A 25,754-nucleotide genomic window follows, 5' to 3' on the forward strand; every position below is an offset into this window, starting at 1 on the left:
CAAAGGCTCACTCAGTCATGTGTTTGCCTCGCTAACATGTGACGCTGCACCTGACTCTAGGATGATGAAAACAATGCGGAACATGTATGAGAAAGCCTTTATTACGGTTATCCTGATAAGGTATCAAAAAGTAGTTTACAAAGTTAAAAATGCCTCTACTCAGACAAATAAGATGTTACAAGGCAGCGATGGCTTTGGCCGCCACTCTTCTTCCCAGCGGCAGACTCAAGTCAGTGACGGCCAGAACCACTTTAGGTTTGGCAAGAGTGGGGAGCTTCACCAGTTCAGAGACCTGGAGGAGCAGTGAAAAGGAAAATGAATGAATGAACGAAAGCCCCTTGTTGCACAACAATCAAAAAGCAAGTCATGTTTTATTTTGCAGAAGTTGACCCTGGAATCGGTTTTGAGGAATTTGGACATGTCCGCGCATGTAATTTACTGAGGACATACTTGAGCACACTAAAAAGATGGAATAAAGACATATGTCAAAGCAGTCAGCATACATTTTGAACACTAAACTTTCGTTAAATGAGTGGGCATTTAAAAACGAAAAAAAATATAATTTAATATTGAAATACAAAAAATACAATAGAAAATAAAGTGTTCTCTTTTAGTGTCAAAGAGCAAGAAGTATGAAAAAAATTTCATTTTGATTTTACATTTCATAAAACAAAAATTAAACGAAAAACAGACAAAAAAACAAATGTTTTCTCATATTCCGACAGCGAAACCAGAATGTGCAACTTAAAGACATTAAAGACAAACATTCTGTGTTTATACAGTATATAAAAACATTATGATTCATGATCACTTTCTGATGCAGAATACAACACCAGCCTGTTTGCCATCTTGTCTTTAAGTAGCAACTTCCGGATTAGGTGTATTTAAAAAAATATGTTTTTGATTAGTTTATACGCTTCTGCTGACTGGTTATAATTTTTTTGGTATACAAAATATAAAATGAAAATCACAGATTTTTTTAAAAACTAGTCATTGCTTTTCAACATAAAAAAGCATTGTTTTTTAATTGTCATTTTTGTACAGTGGTACCTTAACTTTAAGAGTGGTTTTCGAAAGGAGCTGTCTCCCGGCTGATTATTATGTGTACGTTACAAGCAATCCTGCATTTAGTTGTTGTAGCACATGTCACAGTGAACTCCATAGGATCCGGTTTTACTTGCCAACATTGCTTAAAGCTAGAGATTGACATAACTTTGGTATTACAAACATAGAAAGGAAGAGAGAGAGAGTGTGATGGACAATGCTGAGAAGAAATGGATGATATTCATTATATTAAAATAAAAAAATTATTAAAAACTGCTGACTTGGCAAAGCAATTAGAGCGTACCACTGCAAATCTGCGCCATACGTACTGAAGCAGAATGAGCGTAACGCCAGCCAAGGATTTTAAAATATTTTCTAAACGGTGGACATTTATCCATGAATATATGGCAACACTGCTGATGGTGTGTTTCACAAAGAATGAGATACCATAGAAGTCCACTCTCCAAGTTAAATGCTGTATTTTTTTTCCATAAAACTACTGTAGTTAGTACTAAGGTACTACATTGTACTGTATTGTTTATATACAATATTTGTCATCCCAATTTTTGTAAAGTCATTTTACATGTTACAATGGTGCTGTTTAAGCAGTCAAGCACCAACTAAATTAATTTTAATTATTTTCAATGGGGGACACTGAGGGGCTTCACGGTGCAAGAGAGGTTAGTGCGTCTGCCTCACAATAGGAAGGTCCTGAGTAGTCAGGGTTCAATCCCGGGCTTGGGATCTTTCTGTGTGGAGTTTGCATGTCCTCCCCGTGAATGCGTGGGTTCCCTCCGGGTACTCTGGCTTCCTCCCACTTCCAAAGACATGCACCTGGGGATAGGTTGATTGGCAACACTAAATTGGCCCTTGTGTGTGAATGTGAGTGTGAATGTTGTCCGTCTATTTGTGATGGCCCTGCAATAAGGTGGCGACTTGTCCAGGGTGTACACCGCCTTCCAGCCAATTGTAGCTGGGATAGGCACCAGCGCTCCCCGCGACCCCAAAGGGGAATAAGCGGTAGAAAATGGATGGATGGATGGGAGACACTGATTTGCGATACAAGTGTTTTGAGTTAATAGCTCCGTCACATAACCAATTAAGCTCCAAAAGTCAAAGTGAAATTCAGATAAACCAATCAATTTTTTACACATTTTATTCCACAATTATTTAGTCTAAACCCCCAGTTATATACATACATACATACGTACATTATATTTCCAGTATATTTTTAAAAAAGTATTTAGAGTGAAAAGCCTCGATTTGTAAAAATATTTTCAAAGTAAATAAACACAATTTAAAATTAATCGCTTTTTCTTAATGCATTAAAGAAAAATTTACAACTGTATACTGTATATTAAATATAGACTGCCATAATTTAGGGTTATGTTAGAATAGAATAAAATAGTTTGTTAACATTGTATTAAATGCTAGATGATTTATGGTTGCCACTCTTGGTCTGTGCTTGAGGACAAATAAAATCATTAGTAAATACTAAAAATAATACTATGAATAAAGCTACACAGATAAAACATATCGTAGGTAAAATGTACAATGTAAAAAGATAAAACAAATTGTAGGAATTTGTTTCAAAATTCAGTAATCTCACTTGCATTAGTTTGCGCTTTGAGGGCCGTTTTCACTGCACTAATATTTGGCAACAAGCCAAAAAGCTGTGTGTGCATCTACATATCTAAACTCTTTGTGCAGGTCTGGATGTTTATTTTAATGTTTAATTACGTTAAAAGCAAGCATGGGAATACTGTATTGCCACCTTTGGCGAGGCATGTTTTAAAGTGTTTAAAGGTTAATCTTTATAGTTTTAAAGCCAAAATACCCCCGTATTTCGTTTCAAGCACCCTCTTTATTATTGCTGTTTTTTGACATTCCTCCCCTTAACACTGTCCCTGCTTGTATGCACTCCGTGTGTGCATGCTGACTCACTCAACATGTGCCTCGGCTGAGTACGTCACCGCCGCACGGCAGCATATGGGTGAAAAAAATTATCTGTATTTTTCCAAGGCAGTATAGTAGTGAAATCAAGGGAAGTAAATTATATTTACACAGCGCTTTTCTCTCGCGACTCAAAGCGCTTTACATAGTGAATCCCATTGTCTCAATATTTAAACCACATTTAAACCAGTGTGGATGGCACTGAGAGCAGGTGGTTAAGTGTCTTGCTCAAGGACACAACGGGAATGATTAGGATGGCGGAAGCGGGGATCGAACCCAAAAACCTCAAGTTGCTGGTACGGCTGCTCTACCAACCGAGCCACGGCTCACAGTACCGTTGGTAATCAATTAGTACCGCGGTACTTTATGAAAAAAAATTGTACCATACAACCCTAGATTGCATATTTGGTAGTAATTAAAATCAAGCTTCAAATTCACCTCTCATCTCATTCGTCAATCAAGGTTGAATTTTTATTATCATTTTCTGTATATGTGCAATGTCCGTCTATTAGTTATGTTGCTTCTCGTTCAAAATTGTTGGGCTTAATTAGAATCTGTTTCAATGGATCCAAATAAATGATTACTGCCTGTATTCTCACACCCATCGCCTTAAAGATACCACATACTTTTTTATCAGCAACATCCGATTCTCTTAAAACATGTTCTTTAAAGTCATCATCTTTTTGCTAGAAATTGCACTTCATTACACTCTGTTCCAGTAAAGTCTGATTGAAGGGGTCCCGCCCTTACCTCCCCTCCACCACCTGTCTGGCCTCTCCATCGTGACTCACCATTGTAAAGGGCATGAACTGCAGAATACTGCCCCGGCCTCCCTGCTCTAAGCATTCCACACACTCCTCCATGAAGCTGTGTACGAACTGGGTGTGAGGCCCCGCCATCTTGGAGCCCAGGATGGAGGAAATGAGCAGGAAAAGGTTTGCTGAGGAAAAGGAAGAGGATACAATAAATTGTTGTGGTTGAAGTAACAATGTTATCAAAAAAGTAGCACATTATACACTTTTCTATTTTTTTTATGTACCTGCAACATTCCGTACCGTTATGTAATTCAATCCAAGCTCTGAAAATAATGATATGTTTTATGGTAGTCTTTTAAAAATGTGTTTATTATTGCGGTCGTTTGCAGTGGTGCAGGACTGCAGTGCATCATACAGAGAGGTGGATCACAAACAAAATAATGTGATAGAAAGCATATTTAGTGCCAAATTTTGCATCATATCCTGTGTTGCATTTTGCATAAGGTTGTACAGATAAAACATACAGAGTGGAAAAACAATCATTTAGTGACTCATTCAGTGGTGCAATCCCAATGACACTGGATTGAACACCGTTTGACTATGCAATAGTTCTACTGTACAGGGAGGCGTTACAAATCAAGGCACAGGAAGTGGACGTCTCACCCAGGACGCGGTTGAGAGGGTCTCTCATATTGACAGTGTGGAGCTGTGAAGCTGACAGGGAGCTGCTCATTGATCGGTCCCCTTTGGGAAGAACAAAAATGGTCAAGTATTATGCTGTGGCCATCACACGGTCACACACTTGACGGTTGTGAAAGTCTCGCAGGCTTCCTTCCGCTATGAACGATAATCTTTCATTCCAAAAATAGCCTCATGAGCAACATTCGAGTTTCATTTGAAAAATACAAGCTCATTGAGAAAACATTACCAGAGTCATGGATCTGGGTAACAAAAACTAAATAAAGGAGTATTAATTCCTCTTTTTGATATGACACAACTGATGACTGTGATTACCAAAAGAAATTTGCTTGTAATAACATTCAATTATCAGGAACAAAAACCTTTCATAACGGAAATGTTTTGTAAGGTATTATATTGTACTACAATTTCAAGGTCACAATAAATGCTCCAATTAACATCTACAATAAAAAATGGTTGTAGGCAACCTCATGGTGTGGTGGGTATGGCTGACATTTGAAGTGTCATGAAGTGGTCAGCATCCAGCTGGTTGAGCTACCTTGGCATGCACTGTATAAGGATGTGTTACTCAGCTGTTGCTGTGACTCTCATGTGTATTACACTTGCCGTATTGTTTACAATGAAATCATTTAGAACATTCGTTCTCAGGACTGGACTGTGCACCTTACCTCCTTTTGCACTATTTATTTTCTTTCCTTCCTATGTTTTGCATATTTATAGACTGTTGCAGTGATACTGGAGTTGCTTTTAATCTCATTGTACCTGTGTATAGTGACAATAAAAGGCATACTATTCTGTTATATTATTGGTATTAAATGATAAATGGGTTGTACTTGTATAGCGCTTTTCTACCTTCAAGGTACTCAAAGCGCTTTGACACTACTTCCACATTTACCCAGTCACACACACATTCACACACTGATGGAGGGAGCTGCCATGCAAGGTGCCAACCAGCACCCATCAGGAGCAAGGGTGAAGTGTCTTGCTCAACGGACGTGACGAGGTTGGTACTAGGTGGGATTTGAACCAGTGACCCTCGGATTGCGCACGGCCACTCTCCCACTGCGCCACGCCGTCCGTATTAATGCTAAGCAGTTTGATTCTTACTGCCATTACAACAATGGTTCCGTTGCGTTGTGCAATATACTTATGTTACACCTATAGTTAGAGATGTCCCAGTCTTGATCAGGATCGGATGCCAATATCTGCCTTTTTAACTGATCAGTAAGCGGTTGATGAGCTGCCGGGCTAAGCCAATCTTTAACAAAGCGGTGTCCCGGTGTTTATATGGCTAAACACTAAACTTGCATAAATTATTCCTTCAAAAAGGGTCGCCTGTTCAGTGACACACAATTATATTTCAATATTCCTTGTTACACACATGCAGGAGTTGCAAACATTCTAAGAGGGTGCATGTCTTGCCAATTTGAGAGCAAGCTGCAACGACAACGTCTATTTCACAGTGTGAAGCTGCTTCTATGACACTTATCCTCACCACCATGGTGGAAAATATTTTTTTTCTCTAAGTTTCCAAGGATTAAAGGAAAAGGAATGACTAAGCATGATACACACACACCGAGTAGGACGACACAAGAAGCTAAGCGATAAAGCTTCAATGTGAAAAAAGAGGTGATTGTTTCAGACGTCGATACCTAGAATAGTATCAGTATAAAAAAAAAATACTAAAATGATTAGGTCGATTCTAAAATCAGTTTTTATTATTGTTTACAAACTCAGGAAATAACTATATGGATAGAGGAAGGCTTTGATGGCAAGACTCAAATCATTTAAATGGGAGCCAACAGTAATGTTCACTTTTGTTTAGTTATTATGCACAAGTAAATGTATTTTTTCAAAAAAATTGGATGTAGAATTCAATACCACAAATGTATGCATTAATGTATGACTTATAACAATTATAAACAATAAATGTTCCAATGTTCCAACAGGAACGGGAGGAACTAAGTCTAAGTCTAATTATAACAATAACAGCAAATTCAAAATTTAATAAAATAAGCTTTATAAAAATGTGTTGTGAATTTACCATGAATTGATTAACGTGGAACCCGACATAAACAAGTTGAAAAACTTATTTGGGTGTTACCACTTAGTGGTCAATCGTGAGGAATATGTACTGAACTGTGCAATCTACTAATAAAAGTATCAATCAATCAATCAAAAAAAGTTGCAAAAAACATCTATTGTCAAAGTATAATCTATAATATATCTAATTTATTGTCAAAGTATAGGATCGAGACTCAAAATTGGTTGGAATCTGAGGTCAAAAATGTGGATTGAAACATCACTACCTGTAAGAAATGAGCAAGTGGTCATAAGAGAGCTGTGCTTTCTTTTCCACTTTCGCATGCACTTCGGATTATTATACACAGTTATGTAAATTAGGTAATTATGCATAATAAGTTTTAAAGTTTCAAATGCTTCTTTGAAACATGGCTACTTATAGACTTACCTGGACTGGAGAGTGCTACAGGCTCATCCTCATTGGAGCTGAGGAGACGCATGAGCTTGGAGGGTTGAGTGTCGTCCAAGGGAAAGAGGCTGTTATAATCCTGCAACCAAACAGTAAACACGGTTGACAAAACTCATATTATATAAAAGAGTAAAGTTCCACATTTTAATAAATACAAGCAGGAGGGTGTAACGGATTAATAAAGTATTTGGATTTTAATTTACCTCGATATCTTCTCGCTGCCTTCTACGTTGATGAGCTGAAAACAAACCTTTGTGGTGGGACATGTAGGAGCTGAGAGCGCACCACACTGACAATCTGAGGTGTCAAAAAAAGGAAGGTGAACTAAATAATAATAATTAATTAAAAAAAAAATTGTATCAGTGTCTTTAATACTTTGCCAATGCTTTGCCAGGTGGGTCTACCAGGCTGTGCCAGTGGGCGGAGACAGTGAGCAGGTTTGGCACGATCGTGCCCAGCAAGGTGAGGGTGATCTGCTGACTGTCCAGACAGAAGATACTGTAAAGCAACTCCACCACCCGATTGGCCCACTCCTGCCGGGTCTCCTTTAGCAGCTCCTAAAATTAGATGCGGTTTCCTCATTACACACAGAAATACGACTGCTGGCTATATTTACCCCCATTAAACATGGGGGTAAATATAGCCAAATATAGCCAACATCTCATTAAAGACAGCACCGTTAAAGACAAACCGTGGATCACAAGAGGAATACTGAAGTCTTGCAAAAAGAAAAATTATCTTTACAGAAGACATTTAAAGTACAGAACCAAAGAAACTGAACACAAATATAAAACGTACAAAAATAAGTTAACACAAATAATAAAGCACTGCAAGCGAACATATTACTGTAACCTATTAGAACAACATAAAAATAGCATCCAGGGTATGTGGAAAGTTTTAAATGGTATCATTAAAAAAAAAAACATGACACATAAGGAACATCCTAGCTATTTTATAGAAAATAATCTCACTATAAATGACCCTAAAGGGATAACTGAAGCTTTTAACAATGTTTTTGTAAATGTTGGACCTAATCTAGCAAATGAAATTGTACAACCTGAAAACAGTGCAAAATTTAATGAACAAACCATTCAAAACAATTTAGAATCGTTTTTTATTTCCCCCGTTAATGAAAGTGAAATCAAAACAATTGTAAATTCTCAGGAAAACAAGAAGTCAACAGACTGCTGTGACTTGGACTTTTCTCTGATCAAGGAAGTTGTTGATTTTATAGCTGTTCCCTTCACTTATATTTGCAATATTTCTTTTATAAAAGGTGTCTTCCCAAAGAAAATGAAAACGGCAAAAGTCATTCCCATCTTCAAAAGTGGAGATAAGCATCAGTTCACAAACTATAGGCCTATTTCTTTACTCTCACAATTTTCAAAAGTCCTTGAAAAATTATTTGTGTCAAGACTTGAGAGTTTTATTGATAAGCATCACTTGCTAAGTGAACACCAATACAGTTTTCGATCCAACAGGTCCACTTCCATGGCAGTGATGGAAGTCGAGGAGGTAACCACTGCAATTGATAAGAGGGAGTTTGCTGTTGGTGTTTTTATTGACCTGAGCAAGGCCTTTGACACCATTGATCACACATTACTTTTAAACAAAATGCATAGGTATGGTGTCAGAGGTCTTGCTCATGATTGGTTGAAAAGTTATCTTGGTGGCAGAGAGCAGTATGTGCATATGAACAATGTAGATTCAGACAAAAAGATCATAACACATGGAGTACCCCATGGTTCTGTACTGGGACCAAAATTGTTTTTACTGTATATTAATGATATTTCTAAAATCCTTAAAAAACTCAACTGTATTCTTTTTGCTGATGATACAAGTCTGTACTGTTCTGGGCAAGACCTTGACCAACTCCTAGAGACTGTAGAGATTGAACTCCACATACTAAAGCAATGGTTTGATGCCAATAAACTATCAATCAACCTAAATAAAACTAAATATATAATTTTTGGAAATAGGAAAAATAACATACAGCGTCATATAAGAATTGATGATATGTAGATAGAAAGGGTGTATTCAATAAAATTTTGGGGAATCTATATAGATGATAAATTAAATTGGAAACTGTACATAAATATACTTAAGACAAAGATGGCAAAAAATATTGCAATGTTACATAAAATTAAAAACTCTGTGAATCAAAAGGCTCTTATCATGTTATATAATTCTTTCATACTCCTATATCTTAACTATTGTGTTGAAATCTGGGGAAACAATTACAAATCAAACATCAACTCTATATTTTTACTTCAAAAGAAAGCGATTAGAATTGTAACTTATGCGAATTATCATGACCATACCAATGCTCTGTTCATTAAATTAAAAACATTAAAACTGCACGATCTTGTTGACCTCAATACTACTATTGTGGCTTTCAAAGCTCATAACCACATGCTGCCTGGGTGTCTACAAGTGAGATTTAAACCCAGAGAGAATCCCTATGACCTCAGAGGTTCAGCTTTCTTTCAGAAAGCAAAAATAAGAACAAGCTTAAAAAGTAGATGTGTTTCTGTTAGAGGAGTTCAACTGTGGAACAGCTTGGATGATTCCTTAAAATGTTCCAGTTCCATTCACACATTTAAAAAACACTTTAAGACAAATGTCTTGAAAAAATATATCACTCTTGAATTAACATTGTATTTAAAACTATGATTAATGTTAATTAAAAATTAAACATGAGATATAAATAATAATAGAAGTACAATTGTTTGTATATATTGTATATATAATTAGTGCAAAGGTCTATATGTACACAGGGATATTTCACATGCCTGTACTGTGTATAAAATTGAACTACGTTCATGTTGTTTATAATGTGTATTTATAATAAGTTGTGCAAAGGACATTTTATAACTTTCTGAAGTTTATTTTGTACTTAAAATTGTTTATAGGGTTAGGCGCAATAAGTGTTTAACTTCAGCCTAAACCCTTTCGGTCTGTAACATTTTTTTTTTTCAATCTATGAATGTACAACTTTTTATTTTCAATCTATGGATGTACAACTGTTTGTTTGCTTTGTTGACCATTGACCGAAGAACAATAAACTTGAATTAAGCTCAAATCAGTGGGTGGAAGGTGTTTGATAGCCATTGTGTGTTGGTTACTTAATAGGCTCACACAATATTCACATGTCAACATGACAGTCCACTTGGATTGGGATCAAGATGGTGCTATGGTGAACAACTGAAGTTCAACAATATTGCTCAGCATGACATGCTCTTCATGTTTCGCCTATAATAAATGACATACTAGTATTTAAATGTGTCTCCAAAATCGAGCTTGGAGTGTCAAAAGTGTCACAGTGAAACAAGTGTTTAGCTGCCTACCTTGACTAAAGTATTAGTAAACCAGAAAACCCCTCCCATGTTGAGGAGACTCTGAAAGAGATGCAGCGCTCTGCTGTCGACCCAGCCTTTACGCAGCACCGTCTGGAACTGTTTGGTGAGTGCGGCCTGAATGGGCTCCTTGGCTGGAAGCAGGTTGCGGTAAGGTATGGGCTCCTGGCCCTCCAACTGGGACCGCAGAACTGCACCCGTTTGTTGGAAGACATCGGCACACATGTGCTCCATGATGGAGCTCATTATTATCACACTGGTGAAAAACATGAGGGGGGAGAGGGTTACATAGACTTGTGTACCAAAATATAAGGTACACATGCAAGAGCTGTATTTAATAATATGCCTTTACAAAGTTAATGCTAAGCTGGGGTACCCAATATTGCCAGGCAGGCAGAGTATATGCAATAAGACTACTGATGGCTGCGCAAATGAGCAATGACAATGTGAACGTAAGGTGTTTAAGGTGTTTGTACCGTTCAGTGTAAAACTGCAGCGTGTTCTCTCCGTAGAGTGGCGTGACAAGCTGTTTAATCATAGTCTGAGGCTTCTCACGCTCATCCCGCCCCAGCATCCTGACGTGGGCTACCAGCCACGCCACCGCACATATGGCCATGCTGCACACTTTGCCCTTGATGTTGTCAGTGATCTTCTGCACTCAAGAGTCGAAAAAGAGGAAGGGTAAATTGAAAGGGAAAAAAGCGTGACTAAAACATCCGTGTTGCGTCACATCAAAACTTCAATGGAAGAAAGGAAACAGACACTATTTCTACAAATCTTTGGGTTGTCACAGATGTTGCCACACGGTTACTCCTTGCTTTCCAAATAATGTCACGCTAACTTGAAAAAGGAGTTAATAAGAAAATGAGAGAAAAAAACAGACGAACCTGCACCGCCTCGACAGACAGAACACCGTTTTCCCATGCATTTAGAACTTCCAAGATGGCCGCAGGGGTGCTGAGGCAGATTTCGTGCCATTTCACTTGACTGTCAACAGACAACAGACCAATGCTTGGAGTTAAGTGTAATAAAATTGTTGTACAATATACATTATAAATTTGACCAACTATTAAGCTTTTAATATTATCGTTATATTCTGATAATGCATGTTTGTGACCAATTCTAGTGGTGTCCCACTGATTTGGCCGCAACAAACCAACGACCACATGCTCAACGCTCCGTAGCAATCTAGCTAATGTCCCTACACGGTGCAAAGACACTTAATTCAGCTATGCTCGCCTCCATGGCGTCAAACAAAGTAAGTTTCTTGCAAGAAACGGACATTATCACTGGAATATTAGGAATAGGTATACATGCTTAATTACACACTGTAAGAGGATATGCTAAGCTTGAGATGGATCTCTCAAATGTAAACAAACGTGGCCAGATCAATAAAAATATTGACAGTAATGATACAAACTATCAGTCAAAGGGTTGATACTACAGTGGTTAGATCGATATTTTTTGTCATCAAAAAATCTGTTGTCTTATTTGTTATTGTTTACAAACAACGAAAATAAGTCCCTGGACACAATAGGGACTTTCAGGGGAAAACAAACTAAGGATTTAAATCGGATCCAATTGTAGAAATTATTGTATTATTTAATCAATATTGTTACACCACCATCCTGAGTTTTTGTCTGATTATAATTGTGGTTAAAAATTACAAGTATTGGTATCAGCATTGGTATGAATAATGCTGCCCCCGTAACTACTTGGTACCAAATTTGTGCTATTGCCCAAAACTAATGTGAAGTAGCCAAACAACAGAATAATAAGTGCTTATTACATTTTAACAGAAGTGTAAATAGAACCATGTTACAAAATAAAGTAACTATCTATTAACAATAAATTATCAAATAGAATAACAACAGTTTTGACAAAAATATACAACCAGAATTAATGTAATATATTGCTGCATGAATCATATGCCAAATTAGGAGGATTTGTAACCCGTTTTGAAATGGTTCCATTATTATTTACATTTTGAATATTATATTGTGGTATGTATCATTATCACAGGAGGCTGCAGTATATCTATCACAATATAGATTTTAAGTAATATCGCTCATTTCTAGTGTGTGTGTGATAACCTTTCCTTAATAAAGACATGTGGATGACCGGCTAAATTATTCCAATGGATGATTATTTAGGCTTCATGAAGAAATTTGCCACTTACACTAGCTTCATTTCTGAAGAATTGTTCAGCAGGGTCACCAAACTCTCTACTTTACCAGGCTCGGGCCTGAAGCAGGGGTGGTCCGGGTTCAGAATCTTCCCCTCTTCAGGCATACATGTTCTCAGCCATGTTTCAAAAAAGGGCGTCTCCCCTGAGGGACTTGTGTCAGACAAGACCACCTGTTGATTGAGACAGACAAGAGGATGATTCAGCTAGTCACAATGTGCCTGCATGCAGAAATGATGAGGGAAAACTGTGAGCGATGCCATCTTGTGGCAGTGCTATGACATGCCCTAAAAGACAATGGGCCTACTCTACAAAAGGTTTGAGTGTATTATAGGGTAAATGGTCTGTACTGATAGTGTTTTACTATGCCTTGAAAGACACTCAAAGTGCTTTACATTGTCCATCACATTCACCCATTACACACGTGCAAACATGATAGCCCACGAAAAGCTAATCCATTAAGCTTTTACTCAGAGGATTGTGTTTTATAAGTGAGAAAAACTAAGGCGTGCAATCAATTTAGCGTGTCTGTCTTCATCTATGCGCAGAATATGTGCTGATTAATAAAATGCCTACAAAACTGGGAGCAAGAGGTACAAACATAATTATTTAGCACACACGGGGTTATTTTTCATTATAAAACTGTTCTGTGGCGGCGTTTTGCATCGTTGCACAGCATGTCTAGAAAGGATGTGCAAACTGGCAGTTGCACAGAAATCGCTGTGAGAAAGGAGGCGTCCTATGAATGCTTGTCAACATACAGTGGGGCAAAAAAGTATTTAGTCAGCCACCGATTGTGCAAGTTCTCCCACTTAAAATGATGACAGAGGTCTGTCATTTTCATCATAGTAACACTTCAACTGTGAGAGACAAAATGTGAAAAAAAAAATCCAGGAATTCACATTGTAGGAAATTTAAAGAATTTATTTGCAAATTATGGTGGAAAATAAGTATTTGGTCAACCATTCAAAGCTCTCACTGATGGAAGGAGGTTTTGGCTCAAAATCTCACGATACATGGCCCCATTCATTCTTTCCTTAACACGGATCAATATTCCTGTCTCTTAGCAGAAAAACAGCCCCAAAACATGATGTTTCCACCCCCATGCCTTACAATAGGTGTGGTGTTCTTGGGATGAAACTCAGTATTCTTCTTCCTCCAAACACGACGAGTTGAGTTTATACCAAAAACTTCTATTTTGGTTTCATCTGACAACATGACATTCTCCCAATCCTATGCTGTATCATCAATGTATCCATTTTGGTATAAACTCAACTCGTCGTGTTTGGAGGAAGAAGAATACTGAGTTGCATCCCAAGAACACCACACCTACTGTGAAGCATGGGGGTGGAAACATTATGCTTTAGGGCTGTTTTTCTGCTAAGGGGACAGCACGATTGATCCGTGTTAAGGAAAGAATGAATGGGGGCCATGTATCCTGAGATTTTGAGGCAAAACCTCCTTCCATCCGTGAGAGCTTTGAATGGTTGACCAAACACATATTTTCCACAATAATTTACAAATAAATTCTTTAAAATTCCTACAATGTGAATTCCTGGATTTTTTTTTCACATTCTGTCTCTCACAGTTGAAGTGTACTTATGATGAAAATTAGACCTCTGTCATCATTTTAAGTGGGAGAACTTGCACAATCGGTGGCTGACTAAATACTTTTTTGCCCCACTGTATATGGACTGTCAAATATAAAAATATTAGACGTTGTCTATTCAGCAGTAAGATTTTATCATTTTATATATACTTACAGGGCTGATTAAAACAAATTAAATTGATGCCTTTTAGTGTATGCTGGAGTTTTTTATTTACGTTTGTTATTAACATATATGAAGCAAATAGTAGAAAATAGATGGATGGATGAAAAAACTTCTTGCAAAAAACATTTTCTTGCCAATGTAACTTTTCAGTGCATGCTCGCAGCTACTACTAGCATCTCCCATAGCGCATTTTCAGTGTGTTGAGAAAATGCCCCCGAAAAAATGGTACATAGATGTCTACTGCATGTTTCAAAACATTACAAAATGCCTCAGGTATGAGCCTGATAACATGATGTGCAGTAAATGAGTGTCTCCATTGTGAAAGCTGCATAGTACATGTAAAAAACTCATTTATATATAGGGCTGTACAAGCAGTCTTAGTAGACAACACGCCCACTAACAGTTGTGTAGCGCGTGGTATTGAAATCTTAGTAGACCAGGCCTATATCTTTGCATCCTAAAATTACATGTTTTAGGCTACTTGAAGAATGTTGATGATTTTCTATGTGGGTGAATGGTAGTTTTGTTTATATTTGCTCTGTAACTAATGAAAACTAATAAATAAGGTATACCCTGCCTCGTGCCCTACGTCAGCTGGGATAGGCTCCAGCTTAACCACAACCACAATGAGGACAAGCAGTATAGAAAATTATACAATTAATAGCTGACCTCAGAGCCGTATGTTTGCACCACATGACAAAGCATCAGGAAGGAAATGTCAAACAACAGAGCCCGGACAGAAGCAGACTTAGCTGAGGAAGATGAGGGAAAACCTCAATGTTAGCGCCCAACATAATAAACAGATAATGAATAATATACTTGAACATTGTATTGTACTCACATCCTTCACCACTGATGTGTTTGGGAAACTCATTAAGCCTGCCAATAAAACAATATGTTATTTACCAGTTGTGTATACATTCCACAGCAGGGGTCCGCAACCTTTACCATCAAGAGACATTTTGCTGCCTCTTTCACTAAAGAAAAATTGTGTAGAGTCAACAATTTGACAGAGCTTATAAACATTTTTATTTTACAAGAAATGTAATCTGTCCAGGTGAAATGTAACTATTTTTCCCCATAATATTTTAGCATGCAGCGCGCAAACTATTGGAGTACAAAAAAGGTGCTTAAATCTTCTTGCAAAAAGAAGATATGAGCAAAAAAACAATTGTGGAATGGAAAGCATCCCTATACTTTAGCAAAAAAAGACTTGTCGAGTGAGATCAAGGATTACGTAGGTCGCGTTCCCCGACATATCAAACAATTGTGCTCCAGACTCCAGTCTACACGACAAAACAGATGGAAACTTGGGAAAGCATGGATATCTACAATTACTTTGTGTGTGGCTGGGTTAAGGAAATTGGTATCAAGACTCTCCTAGGTAAGTATGCATCCGCTTTTGCTCGGGTAAGGTTGCATTTCATGATTTAACTTCACGTCTACTGCCATGTTTGTTGCTGTAGCACGCGCCGTTTACAAGTGGCCTGCTTTACCTCGTCTTTATCAAAATATAACTATAGACGTCAACATTGTGAATGAATGGTAAAAGCTTAACTCTTTCAGGTTTTGCTCACATTTGCTTTTTTTTATTTAGACACCCCAAGTTGGTGCTTTTCAAAACAATAGTAGCAAACATGTGTTTAAGAAATGTAAATAATATCAAAATAATATTTAAATGGGAAATATTAGGAAATGTAAATAATATCAAAATAATATTTAAATGGGAAATATTAACCGTTAAAAGTATATCAAAAAAACCTTTAACGAAGTGATCACTGCAAACTTATGCATTCTTCAACTCTGCTCCCTTGCACTGGAGTTTCTCGTCGTCGTTTCCCAAAATCTTGCACTTTTCCGCCCTTTTTTATAACCTCTTAAGGAATTCTAAAGAAATGTTTATCCTTTTCTGCGATTTGAATGGTTCATACGGCCAGAAACAACACAAGCATAGGGCATTCTTTCTTTGAGATAAGCTAAATGGCGCCTCATACCCATTTAAAACAGAGCAAGCTTGACCACCACCAGTATTCAATGGGCAGGACGTGAGCCTAAAGTGATGCCAGTAACATCCCAGCAATTCATGGTTCAATTAGCCAGGGGTTGCACACTCAAAAAGCTGAACTGAACACACAGGCTTCCAATCTCTTTTAATTGCCTTAATTGCGCCTCAGGACTCAGCCTTTTCAAATTCACGGCCTCACAGACAGTTGGAAATGATAGATCTCGATTTAAAAATTGTAACTTTTCGCACTCCGGGGTTTAAAAAATTATCTGAAAGAGCCAAAACAAGGAGGCAGAAGAGCTGGAGGCAGCTACAGAACCACGGGTGTAGATCCCTGTTCCATACTATTATCACTACATAGTACATTTATGATCTTTCTAAGTCTGGTACAGCTTTTGTACTATTTATTTTTAGACACGTACGCAATAGAGTGTCTGGTTAGGATACTAACTTGATAAACTTGCGGGCAAATGACTTGAGTTTCCCTGTGGCAGCTGCGGCGGCTAGGAGCAGATCCAAGCTCTTCCCAGACAACATATGACCAAGAACACCCAGAAGCCCCTCGGGAGACTTGGAGTGATCTGCGTCTACTGTCTAATGGGCCAAGCAGAAGGTTTTAGGTTCATTTATGTTATCAAATCAGAGATCATACAAAGGAGAGAATAAAAAATATGGCAAACTCAAGCTACTTTCTTTATAGCAGTTATATGTCAGTATCACATGTTTTGATAAACACTCAAGGCTTTAATCTACAATTTAATAAATGGTCCTTTAACAGATGGTGATGTTATTTAAACGCTTTTGACACAAAAAGCATGCATTACAAATAATGCCACATCATTTTTTTGTGGTTAAATATTACAATAGCATGTATGTATTTGGTGCTGATTAAAGAGATTGTAATGGTATCTGGTGTGTACCTTAAGAATATTGGTCACAGTAGGCTCAGCTCGAAGGATGAGACCCGGGTTGGGTTGGATATTGGCATTTTCTGCAGTTTTAAGTTTTGGGGCATACTTCCTGTGCTCAGTCCTAAATCAAAGGTGCAGGGGACGGGGGGAAAGGAAAGGTGGGGGAAGAGAGATGGGACAAAAAAACAGGTGGGAAACACAGAGGGTGTGATACTGCATGAATATAATGAGATCTAATTGTATTATATTGGGCAATGTTAGTGTATCGGAAAAGGAAAATGTACCGTTTTGTCGTGAGGATCTCTGTGTTTGATTCCGACAGCAGGCCTAGCTTGTTACACTCTTGTAGCAGCATGCCCAAGCAGTCACAGCTAGGAAGAAACACATTTATTATTCATCAAAAAGTGCTTTATCATGGGACAACAGCGGTGGCACTCAAAGTAAAAGGTCTGCCTTCGGATCTCTTACATCCAGCACTTAATATAGTCGTAAGAGAATTGTGGCATACTCACTTGCATCTTTGATCAGCTTTGTCCAACAGTGGCGTCAGTTTGAGCAGGTACTGAAAGGCAAGATTCACATCCTCCGTGAAGTCCTGAAAGGTATAAGTTGTATTCAGTCACGTGACTTTTGAACAGAAGTAAACAAAGTGGTGGTTTACCAAAGCGACATGGCTACTGTGCAGCAATCAGAGTGCAAACAATCTGAGAACGCAGGGGGCCCACTAGAATCAGATACATGCAAAAAATGCAAACTATGCAATGGAATCCATCCCAATACATTATCAAAAAAAGATTTGTTGAGTGGTATAAAGGATCATCTGGCCGCGTTCCCAGACATATCATATATACATATCTACAGATGTTATTGTACACGACCTTTGAAAAGCTCACAGATTTACAACTTCTTTGTGTGTGGCTGGGTCGAGGAAACAGGTATTAAGATTCTCCCGGATGAAACATGCATTGTTTTTGCTCGGGTAAGGTTGCTATTCATGATTTAATTTTGCCACTACAGCCATTTTTGTTGCCTTATTGTTATTGGACACGCCTTCAAAGAGTATGAGTGTTTTTCCCTATCTTTATCAAAGTATAACAATAGATTTCAATGTTGTGAATGTGCTGAAAGCTAAATTTATGATTGCTGCCTTTAGTAAAAGCTTAAGTATTTGATGTTTTGATTATATTTATTTTATTTTATTGAGACGTGCCAAGTTTTTGCTTTACAAAACATTCGTAGCAAAAATGTGTTTTAAGAACTCCAAAACAAAATAAAATACAAATATATCAAGACAATACGTAAATGGGAAACACTAAGCGTTAAAAGTATATCAGAAAAACCTTTAACGAATTGATCTTTTCAAACTTATGCGTTCTTCGACTCTTCTTGGACTGGAGTGCATGCCTCTTTTTTCGTTGTCTTTCGTAAAATCTTAACATTCTTCTCCCTTCTTGATTACCACTTTAGGAACGCTGAAGAAAGTTTTATCCTTTTCGTGATTTGAACGTTTCCAACAGCCAAAAACCAACAGAAGCATAGGGCATTTTTCTTTGAGAAAGCCAAATACCACCCAGAACGATTGGACAACAAATGCTCGCTGGCCCACCACATCGAGCTTCACATTGTTAATGAGCCAGACGTGACGACATCAAGTGAATACAACATACTGCCATGTTTAAAATGGCAAGACTAAATCAACAATACTTGTTTCACCTGTGCTTTGTCGCCCTGAGGATACATCTTCAGCCGTAGCAAAACTTGTGGAATCTAAAAAGGTGAAATTTAAGACAGTGAGTGAGTGTGTCTATATGATAATGGGGGAGATTAAAACTCTATTATACACTGATTTAAAGATTTACACTCAGGCCCAATGAGGGAGTTTATCTGTGTTTGCTAAACATATAAAAGCCCCGCCCACAAAGGAATCTTGACCTTAAGGAATGTGAAAGCAGTCCATTTGAGCTCTTCAGTACCCTCTGGAGATTCGATGAGTCCGGTAAAACAAGCTTTCCATATCTCCAGCACAAAAAGAGATGTAGGGATTCTCTGTGGAGAAAGAGGATTTTAGAAAATGGCAGTTGTAATTTTAAAAAAATTGTGAAAGACTTGTTTTCATAATACACAAATAAAAAAAAACATCACTTTTTTGTCAACTATGGAACAACATTAATATCAATAACTATAACTAACTGAATATTAATAATGTTTTACAATTAATAAACAATTCATTAATTTTGAAATGAAATATAGCAAAATATATAAAACATTTTTACATTTTGGGGCGGCATGACATATGGGGTAGAGTGGCCGTGCCAGAAACCTGAGGGTGGCAGATTCGCTTCCCGCCTCTTACCATCCAAATCGCTGCCGTTGTGTCCTTGGGCAGGACATTTCACTCTTGCCCCTGGCTGCTGCTCACACTGGTGAATGAATGATTAATGATAGGTGGTGGTCGGAGTGGCCGTAGTCGCAATCTAGCAGCCACGCTTCCGTCAGTCTACCCCAGGGCAGGCGTGGCTACAAAAGTAGCTTACCACCACCATATGTGAATGAATGATGGGTTCTCACTTCTCTCTGAAGCACTTTGAGTATCTAGAAAAGCGCTATATAAATCTTATCCATTATTATTATTTTTATTATCATTATTAAAATATGTATTAAAAATAAAGTTGTTATGAGTACATAATTTGTAATCATTTTTTAATAAATTGGTTACCTGCATTCTCTTCATCATTATCAGCTGCTCAACCATCGGCTGTGTCTCCCCTGTCAAATTCATGGTACCCTCCAGCATAATGAAGGCATGGATTGATGGAAAGGAGGTGTAGGACGGTACTTCACACTGCACAGACAGCATCAGTGGAATGCTGAAGAGCAAAGAACAGGTTGAAAAAAATTGAACGTAAAAACATGCAAAAAATAAATTGCAAGAAATGCGTACCCTTTAACCAGTGTCAAGCTTTCCTCCAATTTAGTCTTTAGTGTTGGCTTAGATACATAACAGAGGCCTTCACTCACTTTAAGCATAGCTTGCTCGACGTTGCTCCAGGAACCTTTGGAGGATATTGGGAGCATCAACACTGACAGAAAAGCGCTATGACCTCTTTTATCATGGTTTGCATGGAGAGAAACTCTGGTATCTTGCTAAATTGACTCAAGAGTATGTATAAATCACACACCTTGATCTTCCAGTCTAGCAATGTGCACCAGGGCTCTGTTCTTGGGGCTGCTGATGAGTTTGTGCAGCCTATCTCGGCACTCTGACAAACAAGTCTCTGTGCTGCTAGCCGGGCCCAGTTCCATCAACCTTTCACAGTACCACGCACAACCCTGCAGCAGCCAGACCACCACTCCAAGTAAAGCGCGACACAGTCCGATGCATTCCTCGGCTTTCCCGTGACAGCTTCAAAGAGTCAAATAAATGCAATTGAACTGAGTATATATATTACATTTCATAAGTAGCTGTTAGAAACTGGCTTACATGAGACGATGACAGAACATGTCCATTATCTCCAGGAGGGATTTCACACATAGATCCCGTGAAAAATCATCAAACTACAACGAGAGAGTTACAGGCATTTAAAGAAGAACCACACTTTTTTTTATGTTACTTATCATTCACAATCCCTATGTAAGACAAGAACACATGTTTTTCTTTTTTTATGCATTTTAATTCTTAAATATGGTATGAGGTGGCTAACAATTCAGCTAATGGGAGTACACTTTTTTGCCTTTAAAGCTCTCTAAAATAAAACATCCAAAAACCGCACAGAATACTCCATTTACATTTCGTGACCTGAATATTAACAAAGGATTAGCGATATTGTTATTATAACCGCTAACAGAGACAAAACATTTTCAGCGGCGCCGTGATCGAGAACAAACTAGCTTGTGCTGCTACAGTATTGACATATTGAGCTGGTGAAAGTTAATTCCAGATTATGAATCATGCCTTTCACCTGTATGGTAGAAGGAAGTGGCCATAAACTGAGAAGTTGGCAAACTTTGAAATTAAAATCATACCTGGCGATGGCAATAAAGACATTTTAAAAAAATGCTTGTTTTCTGTTAAACCTGCATGAAGATTTTTTTTAAATCTTCATCTAAGCGGAACAATAAAAACGTCCAATCAGTCAGCATTCCAGCAGAAATTGTATAGATTGATTGAAACTTTTATTTGTAGATTGCACAGTACAGTACATATTCCATACAATTGACCACTAAATGGTAACACCCGAATAAGTTTTTCAACTTGTTTAAGTCGGGGTCCACTTTAATCAATTCATTGTACAGTAAGAGATTGCTTAATTATGCATTACTGCTGCATGATGCTTAGTGTTTCAGTAAAGTTGAATCTGTTAAGCACACTGCTTATTAAACTTGTAGCTCATCCTCATTATATTCAAAGTAGTCTTTATTGTCCCTCACAAAGTTTGCTATGAGTAGTAGGTTTGTTGTTGTTGAAAAGGAAAGCAAATGTGATTAATCTGTGAAATTTATATGCCGCCATATGCTTAAAATAAGCAAAATTATGAATGTGCATTATTACATTACATATATACTTACAGTGTGTATATTAAACGATGATGGAGGCTTTTGGGATGTTTATTAGAGCGCTTTGCAGGCGGAATAGAGCGATTCCCACTAGCTACATTGTTCGCTGACTTTTGCTCGCATTTATTTACAATTTAGAAAGGCTTAGTCATAACTGCCCCCCAGTTAAATATTACAATTGAACTTTATTTTTTCTGTCTAGCTGACAAATATTTTGTTTATCTGGCTTGACATCTCCCATGTTTCATTGGACATTTGTTGCAAGGCAAAATTCAAAGGGCTCAATCATAACTGCCCTGCCCAATGGACTTATATATTTTTATATTAATATATTTTATACTCATATATTTCCTCACAATACGAAGGTCCTGAGTAGTCCTGAGTTCAATCCCGGGCTCGGGATCTTTACTGTGTAGAGTTTGCATGTTCTCCCCTTGGCTGCGTGGGTTCCCTCCGGCTTCCTCCCACCTCCAAAAGACATGCACCTGGGGATAGGTTGATTGGCAACCCTAAATTGGCCGTAGTGTGTGTATGTGAGTGTGAATGTTGTCTGTCTATCTGTGTTGGCCCTGTGATGAGGTGGCGATTTGTCCAGGGTGTACGATACCTTCCGCCCAAATGCAGCTAAGATAGGCTCCAGCACCCCCCCGCGACCTCAAAAGTAACAAGGGGTAGAAAATGGATGGGTGGAATGAATTAATGAATTTATAAGATTAAAAAAACACATGGGGTTCTTATCTTACATAAAGATTGTGAATGATAGACAAACTTCCAAAAACAAATACAGTTCCCCTTTACCATATTGCATAACATTTTATTTTAAAGGCCTACTGAAACCCACTACTACCCACCACGCAGTCTGATAGTTTATATATCAATGATGAAATATTAACATTGCAACACATGCCAATACGGTCTTCTTAGGTTACTAAATTGCAATTTTAAATTTCCCGGGAGTTTCTGCTTGAAAACGTCATGTAATGATGACGTATACGCGTGACGTCACGGACTGTTAGGAAATATGAGCGCTGCACACACACACAGCTAAAAGTCGTCTGCTTTAACCGCATAATTATACAGTATTTTGGAGATCTGTGTTGCTGAATATTTTGCAATTTGTTCGATTAATATTGGAGTAGTCAAAGTAGAAAGATGGAGTTGGGAAGCTTTAGCCTTTAGCCACACAAACCCACAGTGATTCCTTGTTTAAAATTCCCAGAGGTGAAACTTTACTATGGTTCACAGCGGTCAAGCAAACATGGATCCCGACCGAATGTCAACCAGCAGGTTTCGGTGAGAAAATTGTGGTAAAAAGACGCGTTTTACCGGAGATCAGCTGAGTTTGCGCCGTCCATAAAGCTGCCGTTGACTTCCCTGAGACACTGGCTTCAAGACACCCGTGGACACACACCTCCGACTATCAGGTACTATTTAATCTCACTAAAACACTAGCAACGCAATAGAAGGATAAGGGATTTCCCAGAATTATCCTAGTAAATGTGTCTAAACACATCTGAATCTGTTCCAATGCAATCATGTTTTTTTTTCTAGTCTGTCGTTATCAATATCCTCAAACACGAATCTTTCATCCTCGCTCAAACTAATGGGGAAATTGTCGTTTTCTCGGTTCGAATAGCTCTTTTTGTTGGAGGCTCCCATTAAAAACAATGTGAGATTGTGAGGAGCCTTCAACATGATCGTCTGCGACTTCTGGTAAAGGCAGGGCTTTTCTGTTAGCGACCAAAAGTCGCAAACTTTATTGTGGATGTTCTATACTAAATCCTTTCAGCAAAAATATGGCAATATCACGAAATGATCAAGTATGACACATAGAATGGACCTGCTAAACGCGTTTAAATAAGAAAATCTAATTTCAGTAGGCCTTTAAACAGCATATAGTAGTCATAATTATGATGTTACCTTGCAAATGGCTACAAGCACGCTTGAATAAGACACCATCTGAAAGCAGGCAGTGGCAATCATAGTCAAAAATTGTAAAAGGCTTTTTTTTTTTTTTGACGTTTTTTCTCCTACCTGGGAACCTATGGCGTATTTGAGATAAGACAAGATAAGTGGGTTCGGAGAGGGGCCGATCATCGCCTGTTCCATTAACGCCTCTGAAAGACAGACAAAGAAACCATAAAAAATACAGCAGCTAAATCAAATACCATAACAATGATGCTCTAACCTGCGAGATTAAGATACTCCCATGTTGCTCCTTTTGGAAAGTTCTTTTTGATATTAACTGCCCACTGGTAGTCACTCCATCGCTCCTTCCAAGCCTGCAGAATCGCTTGTTTCAAGTTGACGACCTTCATTGTTCACTCTTTTTAAAAAAAAGTATGCACAAATTGGTATAGACAATTGTAAGGGAGTAGCAGGGTAGTTCTATTGTCCTATGTTTGTTTCAATAGGCTTGTCATGCAAGACATTGGCTCGCGACAGTCTCCTGATTTCGTAGTGTACATTGACGGTTATTGAAAAATATTAGGAGGGGGAAAAAAAACATTCGCTTAAAGTCTGTTCCCCAGGTTTGTTAATTACCTGGCTTTGAATCACTTGAAATTGGTAACATATAAGTAATTATAGCAGTGGTCATTATTATTCCTCAGCAGCCGAGAAGATACCACGCCATTTTGCTTTCAATGAGGCAAACTTTCATTGGTCTGCGCTTGAGCGTACCAGTATCCTCTTCACTGATTGGATAGTTCTTATTGAAAATAAGATATTCTTCATCTCAGTATGTTGGTAATGACTGAATTAATTTCATGTTACAGAACTGTTGTATTACTCATTCACGGATGTCATTTTGCTGTAAGGAGAGTTAGTAGATGAATGTATATATTTGTGGGCGCTCTGACGCGGGAAAGGGATAGGATTAAATAAGCTTTGCTTCTTCCTACTTCCTACTCCTTTTCGGACATGATGCGATGTAAGGTGATATGAAACTGTGTGATGTATTGTGATGTAAATGTGCTCATGTTCGAAAAAAACTATGAAAAGAAAGAAAGTTCCAAGACAATTGAAGCGATTGAAGCGTAATTATTAGTACGTCCATACGGTGTCACTCTTCACCATTGTCAAAACTTAACATTGTTAAATTGGGTGAGACATATCATAACATTTACCAGGAAAAGACCCAACGTGTATTCAGATAATATGTTTGGCCATGAATTTGGTTTTATACTGAGAAATTGTATTCACTTGTGTACACATTCACTATATTGTCAAAAGTATTCGGCCACCTGCGTTGTCTCACATATTAACTTGAAGTGCCATCCCATTCCCAACACCCATCCATCCATCCATCCATTTTTACCACTTTTTCCCTTTGGGGTCGCGGGGGGCGCTGGTCGTACACCCTGGACAAGTCGCCACCTCATGGCAGGGCCAACACAGTTAGACAGACAACATTCACACTCACATTCACACACTAGGGCCAATTTAGTGTTGCCAATCAACCTATCCCCAGGTGCATGTCTTTGGAAGTGGGAGGAAACCGGAGTACCCGGAGGGAACCCACGCATTCACGGGGAGAACATGCAAACTCCACACAGAAAGATCCCGAGCCCGGGATTGAACCCCAGACTACTCAGGACCTTCGTATTGTGAGGCAGACGCACTAACCCCTCTTCCACCGTGAAGCCCCATTCCCAACACATAGGGGTTTAATATGATGTCGGTCCACCTTTTGCAGCTGTTACAGCTTCAAATCTTCTGGGAAGGCTGTCCACAAGGTTGCAAAGTGTGTTTATGGGAATTTTAGACCGTTCTTCCAAAATCGCATTGGTGAGGTCACACACTGATGTTGGTCAAGAAGGCCTGGCTCTCACTGTCAGTTGTAATTCATCCCAAAGGTGTTCTAGTTCAGGGTTAAGGTCAGGACTTTGTGCAGGCCAGTCAAGTTCATCCACATCAGACTCTGTCATCCATGTCTTTGTCGAGTGTGCTTTATGCACTGGTGCACAGTCATGTTGAAAGAGGAAGGGGTCCGTTTCAAACTGTTCCCACAAGGTTGGGAGCATGGAA

At 38.3% G+C, this 25,754-nt stretch overlaps 1 protein-coding gene across 1 annotated transcript; it reads right to left on the reverse strand.

The window, feature by feature from the left end:
• Window positions 1–83: 83 nt before the first annotated feature.
• On the reverse strand, window positions 84–24,403 carry med24 (mediator complex subunit 24). The gene is made up of 26 exons (XM_061909167.1): window positions 24,270–24,403; window positions 23,914–24,051; window positions 23,760–23,842; window positions 23,646–23,684; window positions 20,653–20,726; window positions 20,351–20,574; window positions 20,113–20,224; window positions 19,888–20,038; window positions 19,104–19,217; window positions 18,885–18,938; window positions 17,684–17,766; window positions 17,456–17,542; window positions 17,181–17,280; window positions 16,712–16,854; window positions 15,097–15,134; window positions 14,925–15,007; window positions 12,478–12,656; window positions 11,186–11,285; window positions 10,775–10,950; window positions 10,290–10,554; window positions 7,318–7,499; window positions 7,146–7,239; window positions 6,922–7,021; window positions 4,416–4,496; window positions 3,789–3,937; window positions 84–292 (listed from the first exon to the last, which is right to left on the reverse strand). The coding sequence occupies exons 2-26, from the start codon at window positions 24,041–24,043 to the stop codon at window positions 176–178; spliced, it is 2,958 nt and encodes a 985-aa protein (XP_061765151.1). The 5' UTR covers window positions 24,044–24,051; window positions 24,270–24,403; the 3' UTR covers window positions 84–175.
• Window positions 24,404–25,754: the final 1,351 nt, after the last annotated feature.

The sequence above is a fragment of the Nerophis ophidion genome, linkage group LG08 (genome assembly GCF_033978795.1).
Source record: "Nerophis ophidion isolate RoL-2023_Sa linkage group LG08, RoL_Noph_v1.0, whole genome shotgun sequence".
Taxonomy (NCBI): Eukaryota; Metazoa; Chordata; class Actinopteri; order Syngnathiformes; family Syngnathidae; genus Nerophis; species Nerophis ophidion.